At 53.3% G+C, this 27422-nt stretch overlaps 2 protein-coding genes across 9 annotated transcripts in view; one reads left to right on the forward strand and one right to left on the reverse strand.

The window, feature by feature from the left end:
• LOC112131480 (PI-PLC X domain-containing protein 1) lies at nt 1–20006 on the forward strand. Of its 8 annotated transcripts, none has more exons than XM_054544262.2 (8): nt 1–488; nt 2858–2955; nt 3086–3233; nt 7595–7731; nt 9771–9899; nt 10565–10720; nt 12088–12271; nt 15970–18200. In XM_054544262.2, the coding sequence occupies exons 3-8, from the start codon at nt 3107–3109 to the stop codon at nt 16206–16208; spliced, it is 972 nt and encodes a 323-aa protein (XP_054400237.1). In that variant the 5' UTR covers nt 1–488; nt 2858–2955; nt 3086–3106; the 3' UTR covers nt 16209–18200. The 8 variants fall into 8 exon arrangements, 7 of the variants coding, with proteins under 7 accessions (XP_054400237.1, XP_054400235.1, XP_054400239.1 ...); XR_008517992.2 differs by lacking the exons at nt 1–488; nt 2858–2955 and adding exons at nt 2308–2404; nt 19821–20006 and having other exon boundaries at nt 15970–16265; XM_054544263.2 differs by lacking the exon at nt 1–488 and adding an exon at nt 2334–2376.
• Nucleotides 19980–27422, reverse strand: part of LOC100449733 (putative GTP-binding protein 6) — a 12900-nt gene continuing 5457 nt past the window's right edge. The window contains exons 6-10 of the mRNA XM_054544258.2: nt 26203–26361; nt 25185–25393; nt 21921–22069; nt 21549–21701; nt 19980–20428 (exon numbers count right to left, since the gene is read on the reverse strand). Of these exons, the coding sequence (XP_054400233.1) occupies nt 20305–20428; nt 21549–21701; nt 21921–22069; nt 25185–25393; nt 26203–26361 (794 nt within the window). The 3' untranslated portion in view covers nt 19980–20304. The remainder of the gene's footprint in view (nt 20429–21548; nt 21702–21920; nt 22070–25184; nt 25394–26202; nt 26362–27422) is intronic.

Here is a 27422-nt window from a genome sequence, read left to right on the forward strand (position 1 = left end):
GGGCCTTTTCCAGCTGGCTGCAGAGAAGGGGCCAGCTCCGTCCTGGGGACCCGGAGCCGCGGTACAGGTGTGATTGCTTCTCTTGGAGGAGGCTGAGCTGACATCCCCGGGGCTGATAAAGAATGGGCTCCTCCTCCTGGGCCCAGCCGGCTCTGGGGACCCTCCGTCCGTCCCGCCCTCCCAGTCCCGGCAGCAGGGAAGACCTGAGCTCATCTAGCTGGTGTTGGCTTAGGGTCTGGGAGGAAGGGCTTCTGGGAAGATGTAAATAAGAACAAAATCTGCAGCCACCTGGGAAGACTGGCCTCAGTGTGGAAGAGAAGGCAGCAGGGTTATTACAGAACCTCGTGAAACCAACGCGGGCAGCCGCCAGGAGCTGCAGACCCAGAGGATCTCCTCCTTTCTTGCGGCCCAAGGAGACCAGGGCCTTTCATTCTGGGCTCAAGATCAACAATTCGAATTCCGAACTCCCCCTGCGTGTGGGGCTCAAGGTGGGTTTGCAGTTTGGAGTTTGCTGAAGTTTGTCTCCTCTTCTCCAGGAGGCCGGGGCTTCTTCCCTTCCTCTGTGTCCCATTTCTTTTTTTTTTTGAGACAGAGTCTCACTCTGTCACCCAGGCTGGAGTGCGGTGGTGTGATCTTGGCTCACTACAGACCCCGCCTCCCGGGTTCAAGCGATTCTCGTGCCTCAGCCTCCTGAGTAGCTGGGATTACAGGCGTGCGCTACCACGGCTGGCTACTTTTAATACTTATAGTAGAAATGGGGGTTTCACCATGTTGGCCAGGCTGGTCTCGAACCCCTGAGCTCTGGTGATCCACCCGCCTCAGCCTCCCAAAGTGATGGGATTACAGGCGTGAGCCACGGTGCCCGGCCCCTCAGGAAACATTCCTCAGAGGTGAAACTGTCAACAGGCTGATTTCTGGGCTCAAGATCAACAATTCTAATTGATTTGATTAAATCTAATGATTTTAATCTAATCAATTTTAATCTAAATGATTAAAAATCTTAAATACATTGCCGGGCGTGGTGGCGGACGCCTGTAATCGCAGCTACTCTGGAGGCTGAGGCAGGAAAATTGCTTGAACCTGGGAGGCGGAGGTTGCAGTGAGCCGAGATCGCATCATTGCACTCCAGCCTAGGTAACAAGAGTGAAATTCTGTCTTTAAAAAAAAAAAAAAAAAAGTACATACAGCTGGGCACTGTGGCTCACGCCTGTAATCCCAGCACTTTGGGAGGCCGAGGCAGGCGGATCACCTGAGGTCAGGAGTTCAAGACTAGCCTGACCAACATAGTGAAACCCTGTCTCTACCAAAAATACAAAAATTAGCGAGGTGTGGTGATGGGCACCTGTAATCCCAGCTACTCTGGAGGCTGAGGCAGGAGAATCGCTTGAACCCGGGAGGCGGAGGTTGCAGTGAGCCGAGATCGCGCCATTGCACTCCAGCCTGGGCAACGAGAACGAAACTTTGTCAAAACAAAACAAAACAAAACAACCAACCAAAAAAGTTATATACAGTTCAGAGGCAGAGAAAGAATTTACAAGTTGTCTAAAATGCAGTTATAAAAAGGGTCTCTTCCCTTATTTTCAACAGTATATTATATATATATGTATACTGATATATGCATATATACTGTTGTTTATATATATATGTTATATATGTATATATGTGTATATGTTATATATGTATATATTATATGTATATATTATATGTATATATGTTATATAGGTGTATATTATGTGTGTATATATGTATATATTCTGTTATATATGTGTGTGTGTGTGTGTGTGTATATATATATATAAATTTTTTTTTTTTTTGAGGTATAGTCTTGCTCTGTCGCCCAGGCTGTAGTGCAGTGGTGATATGGCTCCGATGAGTGGAGGAACACCAGGTTCTTCCTCTCGAGTCGAATTAAATAAGGCGACACGGACACACGTGGAGTGGTTTTAAGGAGCGGAGAGTTTAATAGGCAAGAAGGGAGGGCGGGGCGGTGGCTCACTCCTGTAATCCCAGCACCGCGGAGGTTGCGGTGAGCCGAGATCGCGCCATTTCACTGCAGCCTAGGCAACAAGAGCGAAACTCTGTCTCAAAACAACAACAACAACAACAAACAAGCCGAAAGAAGTGGCCCCCGAGGACTGAGACAGAGGGACGGGGGCTCCAAACCCCAGGTGGGAGACCAGCCAGTGTTACGCGGTGCCTGGAGGAGGCCTGACTGATTTGCATAGCGGCCAGGGGATTGGTCTGACCAGGCCTGTCATTCACGGAGCCCGCGAAAAACCTGGCCCGCCCACCCCAGCTGCGTAATATGCAAATGCAAGGCGCCATGATGTTCCACACGCCCGGGGGTAGTGGGGGCGGCCATGATGTCAGGCCCAGGTGGGGGCGGCCGTGGTGTCAGGCGCAGGTGGGGGCGGCCGTGGTGTCAGGCGCAGGTGGGGGCGGCCGTGGTGTCAGGCGCAGGTGGGGGCGGCCGTGGTGTCAGGAGCAGGTGGGGGCGGCCGTGGTGTCAGGCGCAGGTGGGGGCGGCCCTGGTGTCAGGCGCAGGTGGGGGCGGCCCTGGTGTCAGGCGCAGGTGGGGGCGGCCCTGGTGTCAGGCCAAGGTGGGGGCGGCCGTGGTGTCAGGCGCAGGTGGAGGCGAGGGCAAGAAGGCATCGGTGGGAATCGCCACGTAGGCTGGACCCAGCTAAGGGCTCGCATTTGCATATTAAAGGTTGCCAAGCCGGGTCTAAGAGCAAGGGCTTTCACGCTACACAAGAAACAGTTCTTGGAGCTGCAAAAAAAGCTTCCAAGGACCCCTTTTCCTCTCTCTCTCTTTTTTTTTTTTTTTTTGAGATGGAGTTTCACTCTTGTTGCCCAGGCTGGAGTGCAGTGGCGGGATCTCGGCTCACCACAACCTCCGCATCCCCGGTGCAAGCGATTCTCCTGCCTCAGCCTCCCGAGTAGCTGGGATTACAGGTGCCCTAACCACCACGCCCAGCTAATTTTTGTATTTTTAGTAGAGATGGGGTTTTGCCAAATTGGCCAGGCTGGCCGAACTCCTGACCCGAAGTCACCATAAAAAACCTCTTTTCCTCTTCTTCCTCAGGTTGCCCAGGGCTCACCTCTGATGGGCGGGCAGGTGAGAGCTTCCAACAGCTTCTCGAGGCTGCGCTGCAGAAATGCCAACGAGGACTGGATGTCGGCACTGTGTCCTCGGCTCTGGGATGTGCCCCTCCACCACCTCTCCATCCCAGGTGAGGGTGGGGTGGGGTGGGGCGGGGGCCGTTGCCTCTATCCCAGGTGAGGGCGGGGTGGGGCGGGAGCTGTCGCGTCTGCATTCCCCAGTGGGGACGCTGGCTGTAGGAGCAATCCTGGGTGTAGGGAAATCCTAGAAAGCACACTGATGTGGACACACACAGTGCACACGTGTGTGCATACACATATGTACATAGTCATGGACAGGCACAGACGTGCACACACATGCACACGTGCACACGTACACACAGGCGTATATGCACACATGCACACAGGTACACGTATACACACATGCACACACATGCACATATGCACACATACGCATGTGCATACTGTGTTGGTCTGTTCTCACGCCGCTAACAAAGATGTACCCGAGACTGCGTAATTTATAAAAGAAAGAGATTTAATGGACTCACAGTTCCACCTGGCTGGGGAGGCCTCACAATCAGGGCAGAAGGGGAATAAGGAGTGAAGTCACGTGTTACATGGTGGCAGGCAAGAGAGCGTGTGCCGGAGAACTGCCCTTTGTAAAACCATCAGCTCTCGTGAGACTTATTCATGATCACGAGAACAGCATGGGAAAGACCTGCCCTGTGATTCGGTGACCTCCCACCAGGTCCCTCACATGACACATGGGAATTATGGGAGCTACAATTCAAGATGAGATTTGGGTGGGGACACAGACGAGCCATATCACATACAGAGGTGCACATAGGTACACAGGCAGGCACACACACATACATATACACACATGCACACACACAAATACATGCACACATGTACATCCCCACACATGCACATGGAAGCATACATGCACACACGCACATAGATGTACACACATGCAGGCACACGTATACATGGATGTAGGCACATACTCATGAACACATGTATATATGCACATAGGCTCATACATACACATGGATGCATACATACATGCACATGTGCGGATGTGCACACATATGCACATGCACACACCTGTACACATGTACACATGCACAAATGTATACATATTTGCACCTATGTACACATATACACATGCAGATATGTGCACGTGTACACATGCAGACACAAGCACACGTGTACACTTGCACCTATGCACACAGACACGTGTACACACGTACATGCATGCACATACACATGCACCCATGTATACACACATTTGCACCTGTGTACATAGACATACATGCACATATACACACATGTACACATGTACATACGTGTACGCTGGCACACATGCACATGCACACGTGTGTACACACATACGTGCACACGGGAGCACATGCACACGTGCACGGGCACACACCTGCACACATACACACATGTCCATGCACACAGGAACAGAGGCACACACGTTTAAACACAGGCATACACGCACACATATATAGTCATGCTGACACACATACACATGCACACAGATACATATTGTCAACCTAAGGAAAGAAACTTAGACAAAATTAATATGAGTAGGGGCTTTCCTTGAGCCACATTTGAGGACTGCAGCCCAGGAAACCCTCCAACTCGCCTTAGGAAGTGGCTGTGGAGAACAACGTCGAGACAGGAGCTTCTAACGAAAAAAGAACACATCAGGAGAGGGGGTGATGATGAAAGCTGTTTTTCAGGAATTCGTGTGGGTTGCAGAAGTGGCATTGAGCGCTGATCGCGTTCTTCCTTGAAATGTAGGGAATGAGTTATGGTGCCCCAGTGTGACATCCTGAGGTTAATTTTTTTTTTTTTTTGAGACAGAGTTTTGCTCTTGTAGCCCAGGCTGGAGTGCAATGGGTCCATCTCGGCTCATCGCAACCTCTGCCTCCCGGGTTAAAGCGATTCTCCTGCCTCAGCCTCCCGAGTAGCTGGGATTACAGGCACGCTCCACTATGCCTGGCTGATTTTTGTATTTTTAGTAGAGATGGGGTTTCTCCATGTTAGTCAGGCTGGTCTCGAACTCCCTACCTCAGGCGATCTGCCCGCCTCGGCCTCCCAAAGTGCTGGCATTGCAGACATGAGCTACTGCACCTGATGTCTTAAGTTAATTTGTAGAGATGCGGGGCATCCGTCAGTCTAGAGCTGACCTAGTAAGTAGCTTCCAGGGGTGATACTGTAACAGGAGCAGCCGCAGACGAAACTCCTCAGACACCAGATTAAAGAAGGAAGAGGTTTCTTCGGCTGGGAGCGTCGGCATACTCGCATCTTAAGAGCTGAGCTCCCTGAAAAAGAAATTCTTGGCCTTTGTAAAGGCTTACAACTCTAAGGGGTCCACGTGAAAGGGTCGTGATAAATCGAGCAAGTGTAGGGAACGTGACTGGGGGCTACATGCATCAGATAACAGAACAAAGTTTTGTAATGCTTTTTCATACAATGTCTGGCATTTACAGATAACATAAGTGGTTTAGGTCAGGGGTTAATGTTATTATTGTTTTAACTCCTAGGGCCGGGTGGTGGTGCCAAGGTTGTCTGGCTATTTATCTTCTGTTTCTTTCCAACTTTTTGCTTTCTCCTGTCTTATAAACTAGGCAGGGTGGGGGCAGGAGGGCAGCAGGAGAAGTACTGGTCTCCTTCCGTAATACCTTAGCTCAAGATTGGGGGAGCAGGTGACTGTGGCTTCGTTCCAATGCCTCTCTGGGTCTGGGGACTTAAAGGGGGTCCACGTTCCTCAGAGGATGTAAAGGGGCTTCACGTTCCTCAGAGGATTGAAAGGAGGCCCAGAGTCCTCAGGGGATTTAAAGGAGGAAGGCCGGGCGTGGTGGCTCACGCACGCCTATAATCCCAGCACTTTGGGAAGCCAAGGCAGGAGGATCGCTTGAGTTTAGGAGTTTGAGAGCAGCCTGGGCAACATAGTGAGGCCCCATCTCTGCAAATATACATATATACATACACACACACACACACACACACTTATATATAAATTATAAATATACATATTTATATTTGAAAATATATAAATGTATAATATAAAAATACATATTTTTATATTATATATAATACATATAATATTATATAATATATATAAATTATATATATAAATATATATAATATATATTATATATAATTTATATATATAATATATATTATATATAATTTATATATAATATATATTATATATAATTTTTATATATAATATATAATATATATTTTTATATTACATATTATGTAAATATATATTTATATTTTTACATAATATATAATATATAAATATATTTTTACATAATATATAATATATAAATATATTATATATTATAAATATATTTATATATTATATATTATAAATATATAATATAAAAATATATTTATGTATTATACTTATATAAATACATATATACAAATATATTTATATATGTATAAATACATATATACAAATATATTTATATATGTATAAATACATATTTATGAAAATATGCATTTATGTAAATAAATATATACCTTAAATATATATTTATATATATATAAAAAACTACATGTCATAGGCAGGAAATGCAAACATCAGCCATCAGTCAGACTCCACAAAGGTCTGTGTTTCTTGCAGCTACCATAACAAGTGACCACACATCAGGAGGCGGCAAAGAACAGAAATTTACTCTCTCCTAGTTCTAGACACAGAAATCTGAAATCAAGATATAGGCAGGACCACATGTCCTCCTGAGGCTCTAGGGGAGGGTCCTTCCTGCCTCTCCCAGCTCCTGGGGGCTCCAGGCATCCCTTGGTTTGTGGCCGCATCACTCCAGTCTCTGCCTCCGTCTCCACGTGGCCTCCTCTGGGTCTGTGTCTTCTAAGGACACCTGTCATTGCATTTAGGGCCCACCACAAAGCCAAGGTGATTTCATCTTGAGCATTTTGAGAGCATGTGTAAAGACCCTATTTCCAAACAGGATCCCATTCACAGGTTCTGGGTGGGGGGTTAGGACTTGAACAGCTCTTTTGGGGATCACTAGTCAAGTCATTGAAATTGTATTCAGTTCCTTCTAGAGGCTCTAGAGTGGGGGGATCCTTCCAGCCTCTCCCAGCTCCAGGGGGCTCCCGGCATCCCTGGGCTTGTGGCCGCATCACTCCAGTCTCTGCCTCCGTCTCCACGAGGCCTTCTCCTCTGTGTCTGTGCCGCCTCCTCTTGTCTCTTAGATGGACCCCTGTCACTGGATTTGGGGGCCCGCCCTACTCCAGGATGATCTCATTTCAACTTAATGATATCTGCACAGACCCTGTTTCAACACGGGTCCTGTTCCCAGGTTCCGGGGACGTGAGTTTTGGGGGTCAGCTTCCACCCCTCCCGCCATGCCTGTGCCTGTGCTGTAGGCGGGCTACGGAGAGACTCACAGCAGGTGGCGGGGACGGACTGATGGTGACATGTGCGCGTGTGCTTTGCTCTCAGGGAGCCACGACACGATGACCTACTGCCTGAACAAGAAGTCCCCCATTTCGCACGAGGAGTCCCGGCTGCTGCAGCTGCTGAACAAGGCCTTCCCCTGCATCACGCGCCCCGTCGTGCTGAAATGGTCCGTCACCCAGGTAGGGTCTGCGCCCCCTGATGGTGACCTGGCCCGTCACCCAGGTGGGGTCTGCGCCCTGTGCTGCTGACCTGGCCCGTCACCCAGGTGGGGTCTGCACCTCGTGCTGCTGATGTGGCCCGTCACCCAGGTGGGGTCTGAGTGGTGCCCTGTGGCCTCAGGAGGCAGACGGCGACTTCAGCTTTGCAGCACAACACAGTTCCTATCCCAGCCACGGATACGGGATTAAAAACAAAACCTGCTGCGCACCCAGACCCCCCTCCCCAAAGGCGGAAGAGAGGGGAACAGTGTTTTTATTTATTTATGTTTTATTTTTTGAGACAGAGTCTCACTCTTCTTGCCCAGGCTGGAGTGCAGTGGCGTGATCTCGGCTCACTGCGACCTCCGCTGCCAGGTTCAAGCGATTTTCCTGCCTCATCTTCCTAAGTACCTGGGTCTACAGCCGCTCACCACCACACCTGGCTAATTTTTTGTATTTTTAGTAGAGACGGGGTTTCACCATGTTAGTCAGGATGGTCTCGATCTCCTGACCTCATGATCCGCCCGCCCTGGCCTCTCAAAGTCCTGGGATTACAGGCATGAGCCACCGCACCCAGCCCAGCATTTTATTAAATGGCATAAACTTAATGCCGTGAGCATCGCAGGCCGCCACTGAGAGCTGCAGAGGGAGAGGGTTTTGCCCTGTTGCATCGCACAAGAGACAACCCCTTTCTTTTTCTTTTTTTTTTTTTTGAGACGGAGTCTCGCTCTGTCGCCCAGGCTGGAGTGCAGTGGCGCAATCTCGGCTCACTGCAAGCTCCGCCTCCCGGGTTCACACCATTCTCCTGCCTCAGACTTCCAAGTAGCTGGGACTACAGGTGCCCGCCACCACGCCCGGCTAATTTTTTGTATTTTTAGTAGAGATGGGGTTTCACTATGTTGGCCAGGCTGGTCTCAAACTCCTGACCTGAAATGATCCACCCACCTCGACTTCCCAAAGTGCTGGGATTACAGGTGTGAGCCACCACACCCAGCCTGCTTTTATTTTTTTTTGAGATAGGGCCTTGTTCTGTTGTCCAGGCTGGAGTGCAGTGGTGCAATCGGACCTCAGTGCAGCCTCCACCTTCCAGGTTCAAGCGATCCTCCTGCCTCAGCCTCCTGAGTAGCTGGGATTACGGGCACGTGCCACCATGCCTGGCTAGGTTTCTTTAATTTTTAATTTTTTTTTTGTAAAGATGGGGTTTTGCTCTGTTACTCAGGCTCATCTGCAACTCCTGACATCAGGTGATCCTCCTATCTCGGCCTCCCAAAGTGCTGGGATTCCAGACGTGAGCCACAGCACCCAGCCAATTTTGGCTTTTTAAATTAATATTTTGTGTAGAGGGTATAGCACCACTCTCTTTCACCTTTTCATGGTAATAATTTTGCCCTTCCTGGCCAGCGGTGGTGGCTCATGTCTGTGATCCCAGCACTTGGGGAGGCCGAGGCAGGCAGATCACCTGAGGTCAGGAGTTGGAGACCATCCTGGCCAACATAGTGAAACCCTGTTTCTACAAAAAATACAAAAATTAGCTGGGCACGGTGGCTCACGTCTGTCATCCCAGCACTTTGGGAGGCCGAGGTGGGTGGATCACGAGGTCAGGAGATCGAGACCATCCTGGCTAACATGGTGAAACCCCGTCTCTACTAAAAATACAAAACAAAATTAGCCGGGCATGGTGGTGGGCACCTGTGGTCCCAGCTACTCGTGAGGCTGAGGCAGGAGAATAGCATGAACCTGGGAGGCAGAGGTTGCAGTGAGCCAAGATTGCGCCAGCCTGGGTGACAGAGCAAGACTCCGTCTCAAAAAAAAAAGAAAGAGGCCAGGTCCCTGGAGATCAGGTTTTCCAAATGCAGGTCCCCGTGGCTGCAGAGCTCCCAGCACATACAACAGCTGTTGTTACGACATCCACGTCCCGGTGTACAGCAGGACGTGTGGCTGGGCTAACCCCGCAGCCTGTTCCCGAGCCCCCCAGACGCGGCGCTCAGCCAGGCAGACAGGACAGCAGCCTCTGTCCACAGGCGCTGGACGTCACGGAGCAGCTGGACGCCGGGGTGCGGTACCTGGACCTGCGGATCGCTCACATGCTGGAGGGCTCGGAGAAGAACCTGCACTTTGTCCATATGGTGTACACAACGGCGCTGGTGGAGGTGCGGCCGGGCTGAGGTGGGATGCAAGGGGGACAGCGGGAGGTGGCCGGGTGCTGGTGCAGGTGTGGCCGGGCTGAGGTGGGATGCAAGGGGGACAGCGGGAGGTGGCCGGGTGCTGGTGCAGGTGTGGCCGGGCTGAGGTGGGATGCAAGGGAGAGAGTGGGAGGTGGCCAAGTTCTCGTGCGGATGAAACGGCCACGTGCGATCTGGACAGGAGACACCCGGCCTTTAATGGGATGGTAACGTCACCCGTACACCAGACAGGAGACACTGACCCCGGCAATCTGTTACGGGAATTTCTTTTTTGTTTGTTTGTTTGTTTTTTTTTTGGAGATGGAGTCTCGCTCTGTCGCCCAGGCTGGAGTGCAATGGTGCAATCTCAGCTCACTGCAACCTCCGCCTCCCGGGTTCAAGCGATTCTCCTGCCTCAGCCTCCCAAATAGCTGGGATTACAGGTGCCCGCCATCACACCCGGCTAATTTTTGTATTTTTAGTAGAGACGGGGTTTCGCCATGTTGGCCAGGCTGGTCTTGAACTCCTGACCTCAGGTGATCGGCCCACCTCGGCCTCCCAAAGTGCTGGGATGACAGGCGTGAGCCGCAACACCCAGCCTTCCCTGTGTTGTTGGAGTTGTGCAGGACTCAGCCCCGCACCCCCCTCCCCAGGACACGCTCACGGAAATCTCGGAGTGGCTGGAGCAGCACCCGCGCGAGGTGGTCATCCTGGCCTGCAGGAACTTCGAGGGGCTGAGCGAGGACCTGCACGAGTACCTGGTCGCCTGTATCAAGAACATCTTCGGGGACATGCTGTGTCCTCATGGGGTGAGGAGGGGAAGGATATCCCCACGTCTCTCCCGGGGCAGGGGCATCGTCAGCCTGAGACTCCGTTTGCTGTACCCTGGGTGTGGGTGCTGCCATGATTCCTGTAGCAGGTGAAGCCGTCAAACAGGGGCTGCCTGCTCTCCCGCAGTGTGGGGGGCCCTGGCTGACCTGGCGGGGCGGCTCTTGGTGAGATCTGCTTCCCGTGATGGGTTTAGAAATGTGTGCAGTGTCAGCAGGGTGCGGTAGCTCATGCCTGTCATCCCAGCACTTTGGGAGGTGGAGGCGGGCGGATCACGAGCTCAGGAGATCGAGACCAACCTGGCCAACATGGTGAAACCTGTCTCTACTAAAAATACAACAATTAGGCTGTGTGCGGTGGCTCACGCCTGTCATCCCAGCACTTTGGGAGGCCAAGACGGGCGGATCACGAGGTCAGGAGATCGAGACCATCCTGGCTAACATGGTGAAACCCCATCTCTACTAAAAATACAAAAAATTAGCTGGGCGCGGTGGTGGGCGCCTGTAGTCCCAGCTACTCGGGAGGCTGAGGCAGGAGAATGGCGTGAACCTGGGGGGCGGAGGTTGCAGTGAGCCGAGATCGCGCCACTGCACTCCAGCCTGGGAGACAGAGCGAGATCTGTCTTAAAAAATAAATAAATAAATAAATAAAAATAAATAAAAATAGAGACAGGGTCACCCTATGCAGCCCAGGCTCGAATTCCTGGCCTCAAGCGATCCTCCCACCGTGTCCTTCCAAAGTACTGGGATTACAGGCATGAGCCACTGCACCTGGCCATACTTTATTTATTTATTTATTAGAGAGGGAGTCTCGCTGTATCTCCCAGGCTGGAGTGCAATAGCGAAACCTCAGCTCACTGCAACCTCCGCCTCCCAGGTTCAAACGATTCTCCTACCTCAGCCTTCCGAGTAGCCGGGATGACAGGTGCGCACCACCACGCCCGGCTAATTTTTGTATTTTCAGTAGAGATGGAGTTTCACCATGTTGGCCAGGCTGGTCTTGAACTCCTGACCTCAGGTGATCCGACCGCCTCTGCCTCCCAAAGTGCTGGGAGTACAGGAGTGACCTGCCGTGCCCGGCTAATTTTTGTATTTTTAGTAGAGACGGGGTTTCACCATGTTGCCCAGGCTGGTGTCAAACTCCTGACTTCAGGTGATCCACCTGCCTCAGCCTCCCAGAGTGCTGGGATGACAGGCGTGAGCCACTGCGCCCGGCCAGAATTTCATTTTTGGTTTATACTCATGTGTTGCACCGGTGTCCCGAATTCCCGGCCTTCCTCTCTCCCAGGTGCCCCCCGTGTCCCTGGCTCTCCTCTCTCCCCTGCACCCCTTAACTCTGGCCTTTGCAGGAGGTGCCGACGCTGCGGCAGCTGTGGTCCCGGGGCCAGCAGGTCATCGTCTCCTATGAGGACGAGAGCTCCTTGGGCCGGCACCACGAGCTGTGGCCAGGAGTCCCCTACTGGTGGGGAAACAGGGTGAAGACCGAGGCCCTCATCCGATACCTGGAGACCATGAAGAGCTGCGGCCGCCCAGGTACCAGGTCGCCCCTCATGGGGGTGGATCCCACACAGCCTCCCGTGACGCCCTGCGGCAGGCCGAGTCCACATGGACTTGCCTTCACTTTTACGTGAAAACAATTTAAAAGGAATGCATGAGCCAGGCGTGGTTAACCCTGCACCTGTCATCCCAGCACTTTGGGAGGCCGAGGCGGGCAGATCACCTGAGGTTGGGAGTTTGAGACCAGCCTGACCAACATAGTGAGACCCCATCTTTACTACAAATAAAATTTAGCGGCCGGGCGCAGTAGTTCATGCCTGTAATCCCAGCACTTTGGGAGGCTGAGGCGGGCCAATCACCTGAGGTCGGGAGTTTGAGACCAGCCTGGCCAACATAGTGAGACCCCATCTTTACTACAAATAAAATTTAGTGGCCGGGCGCAGTGGTTCATGCCTGTCATCCTAGCACTTTGGGAGGCCGAGGTGGGTGGATCACCTGAGGTCAGGAGTTGGACACCAGCCTGGCCAACATGGTGAAACCTCTTCTCTAGTAAAAATACAAAAATTAGCGGGCACGGGCCGGGCGCAGTGGCTCACGCCTGTAATCCCAGCACTTTGGGAGGCCGAGGCGGGCGGATCACTTGAGGTCAGGAGATCGAGACCATCCTGGCTAACATGGTGAAACCCCGTCTCTACTAAAAGTACAAAACAAAATTAGCCAGGCGTGGTGGTGGGCACCTGTAGTCCCAGCTCCTTGGGAGGCTGAGGTAGGAGAATGGCGTGAACCCGGGAGGCGGAGCTTGCAGTGAGCTGAGATTGCACCACTGAACTCCAGCCTGGGCGACAGAGCGGAACTCTGTCTCAAAAAAAAAAAAAAAAAAATTAGGCACCTGTAATCCCATCTACTCGGGAGGCTGAGGCAGGAGAAATGCTGGAATCCAGGAGGTGGAGGTTGCCATGATCGCACCACTGCACTCCAGCCTGGGCAACAAGAGCAAGACTCCATCTCAAAACAAAAGAAAAAAGAGAAAAATTAGCCAGGCATGGTGATGCACGCCTGTAATCCCAGCTACTCGGGAAGCTGAGGCAGGGGAATCGCTTGAACCAGGGAGGTGGAGCCTGCAGTTAGCCGAGAAGCACCAGTGTACTCCAGCCTGGGCGACAGAGCGAGACTGTGTCTCAAAACAAAACAAGACAAAATCAAACTTCTGGGGTCAAGCGATCTGCTTGAACCACCATTCCCAGCCGAGTTGTGCAATTTAAAATCGTGAATTTCGGTGCAGTGGCTCACACCTGTAATCCCAGCACTTTGGGAGGCCGAGGCAGATGGATTACTTGGGATCAGGAGTTTGCGACCAGTCTGGCGAAACCCCATCTCTAGTAAAAATACAAAAGAAAAAAATTTAGCTGGGCGTGGTTGTGTGCACCTGTAATCCCAGCTCCTCGGGAGGCTGAGGCAGGAGAATTGCTTGAACCTGGGGGGTGGAGGCTGCAGTGAACCGAGATCGCGCCACTGCACTCCAGCCCGGGCGACAGAGCGAGACTCCATCTTGGAAAAAAAAAAGGTAACTTTATTGTATGTGAATCTCACCACAATTTTTGTAAAAACCCACTGAGTGGCTGTGAGGTGCAGGCAGCATCGGCAGCCACTGCCCCGTGTCCTCCGGAGGCAGGAGCCTGAGGGAGGGAGGGAGGAAGGTCCTCCCCACGGGGATGGTGGCAGGTGGGGCCGTCTCGGTCCTGCAGCCTGGGGCTGGGTTCTCTCAAGGTGATTGTCACGGCCGCGAGGGCTGCATCCCACAGGGGCAGCGTAAAACCCAGTCACAGGCCGGGCAAAGAAGCAGGCTTTCGTCAACTTGTTCTCTCGCCCTCACACAGGAACGAGGTTAGAGACTTCAGAAATGTCTTTTTTTTTTTTTTTTTTTTTTTTGAGATGGAGTCTCGCTCTGTCACCCAGGTTGCAGTGCAGTGGCGCAATCTCGGCTCACGGCAACCTCCGCCTCCCGGGTTCAAGCCATTCTCCTGCCTCAGCCTCCCGAGTAGCTTGGATTACAGGGATGCGCCACCACGCCTGGCTAATTTTTTTTGTATTTTTAGTAGAGACAGGGTTTCACCATGTTGGTCAGGCTGGTCTTGAACTGCTGACCTCGTGATCCACCCATCTTGGTCTCCCAAAGTGCTGGGATGACAGGCGTGAGCCACGGTGCTAGGCAGAAAATTTTTTTTGTTTGTTTGTGTGTTTGTTTTTTGAGACAGAGTTTTGCTCTTGTTGCCCAGGCTGGAGTGCATTGGTGCAATCTCGGCTCACCGCAACCTCCGCCTCCCGGGTTCAAGCGATTCTCCTGCCTCAGTCTCCCACCACGCCCGGCTAATTTTTTTTATTTTTAGTAGAGACGGGGTTTCTCCATGTTGGCCAGGCTGGTCTCGAACTCCCTACCTCAGGTGATCCACCTGCCTCAGCCTCCCAAAGTGCTGGGATTACAGGCGTGAGCCACCACACCCGGCATTTGTTTTTTTTTTTTTTTTTGAGACAGAGTCTCGCTCTGTCGCCCAGGCTGGAGTGCAGTGGCGCGATCTCGGCTCACCGCAACCTCCGCCTCCCGGGTTCAAGCGATTTCCCCTGCCTCAGCCTCCTGAGTAGCTGGGACTACAGGCATGCACTACCACGCTGAGCTAATTTTTGGATGTGTTTTTACTAGAGAAAGGGTTTCAGCGTGTTGGTCAGGCTGGTCTTGAACTCCTGACCTCAGATGACCCACTGGCCTCAACCTGCCAAAGTGCTGGGATGACAGGCATGAGCCACCGTGCCCAGCCTAGAAATACGTGTTAAAAACCACCGAGAGAACTTGGCCATAAACATCTGTGGACTTTGCCGTCTCTGGCCGCGGAGTCAGTCCAGCTGGTCCACACAGGGGCACTGGAACGTCCCTCTGGGGGAGCTTCTTTGCAGACCGCATCCCTCTGCCCCCACAGAGATTCCAGCTCAGCAGATCTAGGTGGAGCCCCCAAATTTGCATTTGTAATTATTGCAGGGACCCCACTTTGAGACTCGCTGGTCAACGTCAACTCTCTCTATAAGCCTCATAAGAGATGGCACAGACTTAGTGCCTAAGACGACAGCATTCTTCCCTGTTTATCGCGTGGGGGATAAGAACGTAGACATTTTTGGGGCCATTATTCTGTGTCCCACATGGGGATTAGGATGTGGACGTCTTGGGGGTTGTTATTTTGTCTACCACACGGTGTTACGACGTGAGCATCTTTGAGGTTGGCCACCCACCCCATGTTTTTTTTTGGAGCGGGGGATGGAGTTTCGCTCTTGTCCCCCAGGCTGGAGTGCAGTGGCGTAATCTCGGCTCACCGCAGCCTCCGCCTCCCGGGTTCAAGTGATTCTCCTGCCTCAGCCTCCGGAGTAGCTGGGATTACAGGTGTACACCACCACGCCAGGCTAATTTTGTATTTTTAGTAGAGGCAGGGTTTCTCCATGTTGGTCAGGCTGGTCTCCAACTCCCAACCTCAGGTGATCCGCCCGCCTCGACCTCCCGAAGTGCTGGGATTACAGGCGTGAGCCACCCACCACGCGTTATAACCAAAGTTCACCTGATTACCTTGTTGGACATGGTGCTTTCAATTCTTAATTCCTGAGATGCGAACCTCTAACAACGTGACTAGGAGGGATAAACAGGCGGGTGAGGCCCGTGACCGTGTAACCTCTCCCCACCCTCACCGTTGCAGGAGGGTTGTTCGTGGCCGGCATCAACCTCACGGAGAACCTGCAGTACGTTCTGGCGCACCCGTCGGAGTCCCTGGAGAAGATGACGCTGCCCAACCTTCCGCGGCTGAGCGCATGGGTCCGAGAGCAGCGCCCGGGGCCGGGTTCACGGTGCACCAACATCATCGCGGGGGACTTCATCGGCGCAGACAGCTTCGTCAGTGACGTCATCGCGCTCAACCAGAAGCTGCTGTGGTGCTGACGGGACCCTTGTGAAGTTCGGGACGCGGCGGCTGCAGTTTCACCCCCGACTTTCCAAGTATTGTGACTTTGCTTGGGCCAAATATTAGTGATCATAGGACCGATGATAATACGTTTTCTTTTTAATAGAGATGGGGTGGCCGGGCATGGTGACTCACGCCTGTCATCCCAGCACTTTGGGAGGTTGAGGTGGGTGGATCACGAGGTCAGGAGTTCGAGACCATCCTGACCAACATGGTGAAACCCCGTCTTTACTAAAAGTACAAAAATTAGCTGGGTGTGTGGCGGGCGCCTGTAGTCCCAGCTACTCCGGAGGCTGAGGCAGGAGAACTGCTTGAACCCAGGAGGTGGAGATTGCACAGAGCTGAGATCGTGCCATTGCACTCCAATCTGAGTGACAGACCGAGACTCCATCTCAAAAAAAAAAAAAAAAGCCAGGCGCAGTGACTCACGCCTGTCATCCCAGCACTTTGGGAGGTCGAGGGGGGTGGATCACGAGGTCAGGAGTTCGAGACCATCCTGACCAACATGGTGAAACCCCGTCTCTACTAAAAATACAAAAATTAGCTGGGTGTGGTGGCGGGCACCTGTAGTCCCAGTTACTCAGGAGGCTGAGGCAGGAGAATCGCTTGAACCCGGGAGGCGGAGGTTGCATTGAGCTGAGATCACACCATTGTACTCCAGCCTGGATGACAGACAGAGACTCCATCTCAAAAAAAAAATAAAAGATGAGGTCTATGTTGGCCAGGTTGGTGTTGAACTCCTGGCCTCAAGTGATCCTCCCACCTCAGCCTCCCAAAGTGCTGGGATGACAGGCGTGAACCACCACGGCAGCCCATAATATGTTTTCTTATTTCTGTATTATTCTTGCTGTGGCGTCTGGAGCCCTTACAGACCCAGGGAGACACTACCCTCCCAACAGCTAATTACTAAACACAGTAACAACCCACTTAGGAGCCGGCCTCCCCTGTCAGCCAATCCCTCGGCTAGTTCTCACACCAAGCCTATATATATGTGTATGTGTGTGTATATATATGTGTATATATGTGTATTTATATGTGTATACATGTGTATGTGTACGTATACATGTATTCATACATATACATGTACATGTATACGTGTATACATGTACATATATATGTGTATATGTACATATGCACATGTATATACATATATACACAAATATACATATATACGTATGTGTGTATATATATATATTTTTTTTGAGATGGAGTTTTGCTCGTTACCATGGCTGGAGTGCAATGGTGAGATCTCGGCTCACCGCAACCTCCGCCTCCCAGGTTCAAGCGATTCTCCTGCCTCAGCTTCCTGAGTAGCTGGGATTACAGGCACCTGCCACCACGCCCGGCTAATTTTTAATATTTTTAGCAGAGACGGGGTTTCACCATGTTGGCCAGGCTGGTCTCGAACTCCTGACCTCAGGTGATCCGCCCACCTCGGCCTCCCAAAGTGCTGGGATGACAGACGTGAGCCACTGCGCCCGGCCTATACCTCATTTTCTACATTCCACTTGTTGGAGCCGGTGGTTCAAGTTCCCAGCCAGCCAATGGATGCCAGCGCCATTTTTACTCCCCTTTCCCAAGCAAATCCTGCATTTCTTTGTCGAACGAGAGACATCAGTTTCTCAGGATGGTCCTCAAGAGGGTTATCAAGTCCACGTTGGAATAGGTTCTCTTTGGGACCTAATGACTCATTTTCCAAAAATCCGCTTCTACTTTTGGTACCCAGTTGCCACGGTGAAATGAAGGTGCCCCACATCCAGAAAGACGCACTCCTGCCACAACCGCGGCTACCTCAGCCCCACGGTTCTGCCAGATCAGGGCCCGGGCAGGCCCCGCAGAGATGAAGGAAGAATTTGCAGGGAGCCTCCCTGACTTCCATCAGCTGTGAATTCTTGTCTGTCAGGAGCGTATCCACAAAATCACCGAATTCATACAGATCGTTTAAATAAATGAACATCATTAAAGTCAAATATGTGTATGAATTTTACTACCACCAATGCAGCCAAGACACCTCTGGCGGCTTTCAGGATAGCAGGCTGGAGGCATCTTTAGAAAATGTTAATTCAGGAGGCCGGGCACGGTGGCTCACGCCTGTAATCCCAGCACTTTGGGAGGCCGAGGTGGGTGGATCACAAGGTCAAGAGTTCGAGACCAGCCTGGCCAACATGGTGAAAATACAAAAAATTACTAAATATACAAAAATATATAAAATAATATATAAATTATAAATATATAAAAAATACTAAAAATATAAAAAATTAGCCAGGTGTGGTGGCGGGGGCCTGTAGTCCCAGCTACTCGGGAGGCTGAGGCAGGAAAATGGCGTGAACCCGGGAGGCGGAGGTTGCAGTGCGTCGAGATCGCGCCACTGCACTCCAGCCTGGGCGACAGAGCAAAACTCCATGTCAAAAAAAAAAAAAAAAAAAGGTTAATTCAGGCCGGGCACACACAGTGGCTCACACCTGTAATCCCAGCACTTTGGGAGGCCGAGTCGGGTGGATCACCTGAGGTCAGGAGTTCGAGACCAGCCTGACCGACATGGTGAAACCCCATCTCTACTAAAAATACAAAAAATTAACCGGGCGTGATGGCAGGCGCCTGTAATCCCAGCTACTCAGGAGGCTGAGGCAGGGGAAATCGCTTGAACCCGGGAGGCGGAGGTTGCAGTGAGCCGAGATCTTGCCATTGCATTCCAGCCTGGGAAACAGTTCAAGACTCCATGTCAAAAAAAAAAAAAAAAGTTAATTCACTGGACACCTTTTTGAGGTCATGGAGGTTTAAAAAAAATCAAGTTGTGAGGCCAGGTGCGGTGGCTCACGCCTGTAATCCCAGCACTTTGGGGAGCTGAGGCGGGCGGATCTACCTGAGGTCAGGATTTCGAGACCCGCCTGACCAGTATAGTGAAACCCTGTCTTTACTAAAAAAAACAAAAATTAACCGGATGTGGTGGCGGGCGCCTGTAATCCCAGCTACTCGGGAGGTTGAGGCAGGAGAACTGTTTGAACTCGGGAGGCGGAGGTTGCAGTAAGCTGAGATCGCACCACTGCATTCCAGCCTGGGCGACAGAGCGAGATTCTGTCTCAAAAAAAAAATACATACGAGGCATTTTGTTTTCCCGTGGATGGAGACGGCTAATGTGCGTGTAACGGCTGTACAGCCTGGCCACACGCAGGTGAACTTCTCTCTCTGCATCTCTTAGCGGATGGTCTGTGACACATCACGGTCTGGTTTGTTTTTCTTTTTGAGATGGAGTCTCGCTCTGTCGCCCAGGCTGGAGTGCAGTGGCGCAATCTCAGCTCATTGCCCGCTCTGCCTCCCGGGTTCACGCCATTCTCCTGCCTCAGCCTCCCGAGTAGCTGGGACTACAGGCGCCCGCCACCACGCCCGGCTAATTTTTTGTATTTTTAGTAGAGACGAGGTTTCACCGTGTTAGCCAGGATGGTCTCGATCTCCTGACCTCGTGATCCACCCGCCTCGGCCTCCCAAAGTGCTGGGATGACAGGCATGAGCCACCGCGCCCGGCCTCATGGTCAGGTTTGAAGCTGCTTCTTTAGTAAAACTATTTGCTTTCCCTTCTACTTTTGTGGAAGGGTTCTCTGTGCTGCTGGGAAACCTGATTTTTCGTCATTTCCCCGACACCACCATGGGAAACGAGACCATCTGTGAACACAGACAGCCGGGCGGAGGGGCCGTCGGTGCCCACCAGGGCCACGGCTCACGGCAGGTGCAGGAGGTACTGGAAATACTGCTCACGGAACTAAAAACAAAGGTTTAATGTCCTGCTACCGAAACATTCCGAGGGAAAGCAGTTCACATCAGGCACCGAGGGCCCACTGGAATTGTGTGGACGCTCAGGCTTGGAGTGGACGCTCGGGTGGCCTGCTTTGGGGCAGGTGCGGCCGTGTCACCGGCCTGCACAGTCATCCCAGCAAATGGCTGGGAACGAGACGGGCGCAGAACCAGACAAGGAGGACCCTGCTGCACCTGACACCAGGCTGCCCCCAACACAGTGGTAACGCCTCAGCTCCCCAGGCAGCAATGCCCCCACTCCCCAAGGCCTCTGTGGGCGTCCGTTCATCCTGGAAAGAGCTTCCGGAATTTGCCGTAGGCTGAGTCGCTGATGATAACCCTCACGTCGGCCGCCCCGTCCTCAGGGATCACATCCACCTCCTGAACTGTGGCCTCCTTATACAGCCAGCTGGGCACAGACGCGCGTTGTATGGAGACAAGCAGAACCCGTAAGTATTTGGTTAGTTTCATGATAAATAATTATGCTAAAAAGAGCTTAGCTCAAACTATTCATTCATCAGACTGTCCTGTTTACTCTTTTTGGTTTTTTTTGAGACGGAGTCTTCCTCTGTCACCCAGGCTGGAGTGCAGTGTCGCGATCTCAGCTCACTGCAACCTCGGCCTCCTGGGTTCCAGCAACTCTCTGGCCTTAGCCTCCTGAGTAGCTGGGATGAAAGGCATCCACCACCAGGCCTGGCTAATTTTTGTATTTTTAGTGGAGATGGGGTTTCACGTTGTTGGCCAGGCTGGTTTTTCGAACTCCTGGCCTCAACTGATCTGCCTGTATCAGCCTCCCAAAGTGTTGGGATTACAGGTGTGAGCCACTGCGCCTGGCGTAATTTTTTATTCTTTTATTCTTTTTTTTTTTTTTTTTGAGACAGAGTCTCGCTTGTCACCTAGGCTGGAGTGCAGTGGTGCAATTTCGGTTCACTGCAAGCTCCGCCTCCCGGGTTCACGCCATTCTCCTGCCTCAGCCTCCCGAGTAGCTGGGACTACAGGCGCCTGCCACTGCGCCTGGCTAATTTTTTGTATTTTTAGTAGAGACGGGGTTTCACCGTGTTAGCCAGGATGGTCTCGATCTCCTGACCTTGTGATCCACCCGCCTCGGCCTCCCAACGTGTTGGGATTACAGGCGTGAGCCACCGCACCTGGGGTAATTTTTTATTCTTTGTAGAGATGGGGTCTCACTATGTTGTCCAGCCTGGCCTCAAACTCCTCTCAGCTCAAGCAATCCTCCTGCCTCGGCCTCCCAAAGTCTTGGGGTTACAGGCCTGTGCCACGGCATCTGGCTGGAGCTTGCTTTCTTATTGGTAGGGAGACCTGTACCCCTTGACTGTCAGCACAGATTAGGCACCTGTTGTATGCGCAGTCAGAAATGTACATTTGATGCAAACCCATTCATCTCGTCTGTACATCCTAAAGCTCTCGGGGATCCCACAGCTCCTTCTGCACCCACGAAGAGCCCGTTTCAGAGCCAGAGACCGGCATCCAGAGCACCATCCCGTCTCCTGCCCCTGCAGGCCGCTCACCTGAGCTGCGCCCCTGCGAGCCTCACGCGGAGAGTGAGGATCTGTCTCCCGGTCGCCTTCAAAACCGCCGCATCGAGCTCAGCTTTCAGCTCCTGGAGCCCGTGGCCCCGCAGGGCAGACACAGGCACGACGTTGGGTTCTGTGGGGCTGTACCTGCGAGGGTGGGGATGCCACAGTCCCCGCTCAGCCTTGGAGTGGCTGGAAGAAATCAGGGTCCCCAGGAGTCCGCTGCCCACGGGGCACAGCCCGGGGCCACTCCCTGCATCCTGGCTGCCACCGCTGCGGTTCACACAAGGAGACACGGCATCTCCCCACCCGGCTGTAGCACGTGCAGGGGAAGGAGACACTTGCGGGCCCCAGGGCCAGACTCACCCGGGCACGAGGTCCACCTTGTTGTGAATCTCCACCATGGAGTCCAGGAGCGGGGCGGGCAGCTGCAGGCCGCGCAGTGTGGACAGAACGCTGCATTTCTGGAGCTCCGCCTCGGGGTGGCTGATGTCCCTCACGTGCAGGATGAGATCCTGTGGGCCAGGCCGTGCGGTCAGAGCTGCGGAGCCTCTGGTCCCCGACCCCAAGCTTGCAGACAGGCCCAGGAGAGGGGCTCACACGAGCTCCCAACGACAGGCTGGGTGTGGGAGGTACGCCTGTGTGCAGGCCCCTTGGACACCCCGGGACGGGGGCTCCTGGACTAACGGTGGACGCGGGGCCACCCAGCTGCACTTACCCAACCTTCCAAGCCACAGGCGGCAGCTCCGCACCCCCAGACCCACGCGCAAGGGGGTGCCGTATATGAGCACCCAACCACCACCTGCTCACCCAGTGGGTCTTCATTCAAAGCTTTGGGCGGCTTCATCCTCCTGTGAAATCTTTTTTAACAGCAGAATTATTTCCTCTTTAAAGGATGTTTTTTCTCGCGTTTTAAAAAAATCTTACAGGCAGGTTCCTTACGTAAAATTTGAAAAACACGGGAAAAAAAAGCCGTGTGTAATTCTCCAACTTATACTACCGGGGTATCCACGTCTACTTTTTGTTTGTTTGGATGTACTTAATACAAATAAAATAATATTTTTCCTGTAACTGAGGCACTTTGGGAGGTGGCTTGAGCCCAGAAGTTTGAGACCAGCCTGGGCAAGAGAGCGAGACCGTTTCTACAGAAAGAATAAAATTTAGCCATGGCCTGGTTGTGCGTGTTTGGGGCCCCAGCTACTCAGGAGGCTGAGGTAGGAGGATCACTTGAGCCCAGGAGGTCGAGGCTGCAGTGAGCTGAGATCATGCCACTGCACTCCAGGTGACAGAGCGAGACCCTGTCTCTAAAAAAGAAAAATAAAAACAAAAAAATAATTTCATCCCGGGAAAGTTTTAGACTTTTTCTTTTTTTTCTTTTTTTTGAGATGAGTCTCACTCTGTTGCCCAGGCTGGAGTGCAGTGGTGCGATCTCGGCTCGCTGCAAGCTCCGCCTCCTGGGTTCAGCCATTCTCCTGCCTCAGCCTCTCCGAGTAGCTGGGACTACAGGCACGTGTCACCATGCCCGGCTAATTTTTTATATTTTTAGTAGAGACGGGATTTCACCGTGGTCTCGATCTCCTGACCTCGTGATCCGCCCGCCTCGGCCTCCCAAAGTGTTGGGATTACAAGCGTGAGCCTGTTTGTTTTCTTAAGACGGAGTCCTACTCTGTCTCCCAGGCTGGAGTGCAATGGTGCAATCTCAGCTCACTGCAACCTCCGCCTCCCAGGTTCAAGCGATTCTCCTGCCTCAGCCTCCTGAGTATCTCAGATTACAGGAACCTACCACCATGCTGGGCTAAATTTTTGTATTTTTAGTAGAGACGGGGTTTCACCATGTTGGCCAGGCTGGTCTCGAACTCCTGACCTGAAGTGATCCACCCGCCTCGACCGCCCAAAGTGCTGGCATTACAGGCGTGAGCCACCGCGCCTGGTCCATAATTTATTGTCAGGAGGAGTCAAAAGCGGAGCCCAGGCTCCAGGTGGGATTCAGTTCCATCTCCTCGAGGAGGTGGCAGCTGTGTTCGTTCTTTGGGACATTTGCTGCTTCTCCCTCAGGGCAAAAAACAAAGCTGTAGCCTGAACGTCACAATCTCACACCTCGTTTTCCTGCCTTGTTGCTTGACAATATTTCCCCGTGCTCTTCATGAACTTGGAAAGTCTACGGTACGGACGGAGTGGGCAGCTCACTCAGCACCCTAGGGCCGGGGGCAGTTCCGGAGCCGAACAGCACCCCGCCCCCAAATCCACATCCACCAGCAGCCTCAGAATGGGACCCTACCCAGAATTAAGATGTCTGCGGATGCAGCTGGTGAAGATGAGGTCGAGGTGGAGCCGAGTGGGCCCTAAATCCAACGACTGACCGGTTTGTTTATGCGAGAAAGAGAGAGATGTGGGGCAGACACAGAAGAGAAGGGGACCTTGCTTGGAAATGGAGTTTTTGCAGATGTAGTTAAGATGAGGTGACCTTGGGTTTATCCAGGTGGCCCCTAAATGCAATGACAGGTATCCTAGGAGATGCAGACACAGAGGAGAAGGCCACGTGGAGACGGAGGCAGAGACTGGAATGATGCGGCCACAAGCCCAGGGATGCCTGGAGCCCCCAGGAGCTGGGAGAGGCAGGAAGGATCCTCTCCTAGAGCCTCCAGAAGGAAGTGGATACAGTTGAAATGGGTTGAACCATAGTCTCCCCGAAAAGCTCTGTCTACATCCTAACTCCCTCAACCCATGAATGGGACCTTATTCGGATATAAGGTCTTTAGAGATGTAACTAAGTCAAGGATTTTGAGATGAGATGATCCTGGATTAGGTGAGTCGTAAATCCAATGATAGGTGTCCCTGTAAAGACAGCAGAGGAGACACAGACGCAGAGGAGGAGGCCACGTGGAGACGGAGGCCGAGACTGGAGTGATGCGGCCACAAGCCCAGGGACGCCGGGAGCCCCCAGGAGCTGGGAGAGGCAGGAAGGACCCTCCCCTAGACTCTGTGGTCAGCTCCCGCTTTCTGGAACTGTGGTGGAGTTGCTTCCTGTGGTTTCCAGCCCCCGTCTGTGGCCCCTTTTGCAGTGACAGCCTCAGGACCCCACAGGTGTTTCCAGGGTCTCGGTGTTCACCGATCGTCAGGCGTCACCGTGCTGTGTCCGCCCCTGCCCGCACGTCTGTGACACGCACGGTCACTCTCACTGTCTGTCGGGTCTGTGACATGGAGCAGGTGCGCCCGGGAACACGCTTACGTGTTTGGGCATAAGAACACGGTCCTGAGTGCTGGTGAGGCTGCGGCAACCGCTCAGCCTCTTGCCCGGGGACATGGGAGGCTTGGGGGACACTAAGTCTGAACCCCAGGAGGCAGCTGTTGTTCCGGCCCTGAGTTGTGTGGGTGTCCAAGGGCCCGGCCTCTGGGCCGGGTGGGTGTCCGAGGGCCCGGCCCCAGGGCATGGGAGGCTCGGGGGACGCTAACTCTGAGCCCCAGGAGGCAGTTGTCCTGGCCCCAAGTTGTGTGGGTGTCCGAGAGCCCAGCCACTACCTGAGTGTGTTTCCGAGTGCCCAGCCCTTCGCTGTGTATGTGTGTCCGAGCGCCCAGCTCCTGGGCCGAGTGGGTGTCCGAGCACCCGATCCCCGGCCGTCCCACACTCACCGAGTGGGCCACGTCTTCCAGAGTGGCGGAGAAGGACTCGATGAGGCCGTGCGGCAGCTGGGAGAGGAAGCCGATGGTGTCCACGTACAGGACAGTCATGCGTGAGGGCAGCGTGCCCGCGTGGGCCGTGACGTCCAGCGTGGCAAACAGCTGGTCCCGCGGCTGGATGGCGGCATCGCCCGTCAGCGCCTTGATCAGCGTGGTCTTTCCTAGGAGGGCGTGGAGGTCAGGGTGCTGCCGAGACCCTTGTGTCCCAACTCCTAGCGTCGCAGCCGGGCCCTCCGAATGGAGACCACGGCACCCTCTGGGGGGCCGCACCCCGGGCTACACGGTCTCCGAGCTCCTCGGACACCCCCGGGCCAGACACGACGCGTGGGACGAAGCCACCGTCGCTGCTCTCAGGCCGATGGAGCGGGGCCGCCGTGTGGACACGGGAGATGGTGGTGTAGACGGGTGTGTGTGTGAAGGTGTGGATGGAAGTGAGGTTGTCTGTGTAGATCTGGCAATGGCGTAGATGGTGGGATGGTGTAGATGGGGTGGTGGTGCTTGTATAGACGGGGTGGTGGTATAGATGGGGCAGTGGGGATGGTCTAGACAGGAGGATGGTGTAGATGGAGGGGAGGCTGTGGTATAGACAGGGTGGTAAAGCTCTGGATGGGAGGATGGGGTTGATGGCATCCTCACCGTGGCTGCTGTACCCCACATAGAGACCACGGGAACCCCTCCCCTGGGCAAGTCCTCACCGGTGTACCCCACACGGCGACCACAGGAACCTCTCTCCTGGGCAAGTTCTCACCACAGCTGGTGTATCGCAGAGAACACGGGAACCCCTCCCCTGGGTGAGTCCTCACTGGTGTACCCCACACGGAGACTGCGGAAGGCCCCTCCCCTGGGCGTGTGCTCACCGCAGTTGGTGTATCGCACACAGAGAACACGGGAACCCCTCCCCTGGGTGAGTCCTCACTGGTGTACCCCACACGGAGACTGCGGAAGGCCCCTCCCCTGGGCGCGTGCTCACCACAGTTGGTGTACCCCACCACGGAGATCACGGGGAACTCCCGCCTCGTCCGCTGCCGGCGGAGCAGGTGCCTCTTCTTGCGAAGCCTGTCCAGGGCCTTCCTGATCTTGGCCTCCTTCTCTCTCAGGAGACGCTGCTGCAGCTGCATGAAGGATTCTCCTGAAAAACACCTGAGCTGGTGAGGCGGTGAGCCACGCCAGGAAAGGCGCAAGAGCGGGCGGTGCCGTGGAGGGTCTGCGGGGTCCCGGGGCCTGCTCCTGCTCCAGCATTTGGGGGCCCGGCTGCTTTCCCCAGCAGCAGCCCCAACACTGTCCTGTTCCATGAGAAAGGGCTCTGCTCAGCGGAACGGGATCTCGCCTCCGGGCGTCCACCCTGTGAGGTCAACGAGGGCTTCCCGTGACTCGGGGAGAAAGTAAAGGCCAGATCACTATGGAGGCCTCCGAGCGGGACACGGCCCGGGACGGCATCGTGAGTGGGCTCAGTGGGGCCCCGTTCACATCCGAAGTCCCAGAACGTGGGAATGGGACCTGATTTGGAAATATGGTCTTTGTAGGGTCTCAAGATATCATCCTAGGTTAGGGTGGGCCCTAAGGCAACGACTTGTGTCCTTCTAAGAGGCAGACACTGGAGTGACGAGGCCACAAGCCCAGGGATGCCTGGAGCCCCCAGGAGCTGGGAGAGGCAGGAAGGACCCTGCCCTAGAGCCTCCAGAGGGAAGTGGATACAGTTGTAGTGGATTGAACTGTGGTCCTCCTAAAAGATCTGTCCACATCCTAATTCCCGGTGAATGGGACCTTATTTGGAAGTAAGATGTTTGTCATAAGTGAAGGATCTGGAGATGAGATGATCCTGGAGTAGGGTGGGCCCTAAATGCAATGGCAGGTGTCCTTCAGAGACAGAAGAGGAGACACAGACACAGAGGAGAAGGCCGCTTGGAGACGGAGGCAGAGACTGGAGTGATGCAGCCACAAGCCCAGGGACGCCTGGAGCCCCCAGGAGCTGGGAGAGGCAGGAAGGATCCTCCCCTAGAGCCTCCAGAGGGAAGTGGATACAGTTGTAGTGGATTGAACTGTGGTTCTCCTAAAAGATCTGTCCACATCCTAAGTCCCAGAACCTGTGAATGGGACCTTATTTGTAAATAAGGTGTTTGTCGTAAGTTAAGAATCTTAAGATGAGATCGTCCTGGAGTAGGGTAGGCCCTAAATGCAATGACAGGTGTC

The sequence above is a fragment of the Pongo abelii genome, chromosome X (assembly GCF_028885655.2).
Source record: "Pongo abelii isolate AG06213 chromosome X, NHGRI_mPonAbe1-v2.0_pri, whole genome shotgun sequence".
Lineage (NCBI taxonomy): Eukaryota > Metazoa > Chordata > Mammalia > Primates > Hominidae > Pongo > Pongo abelii.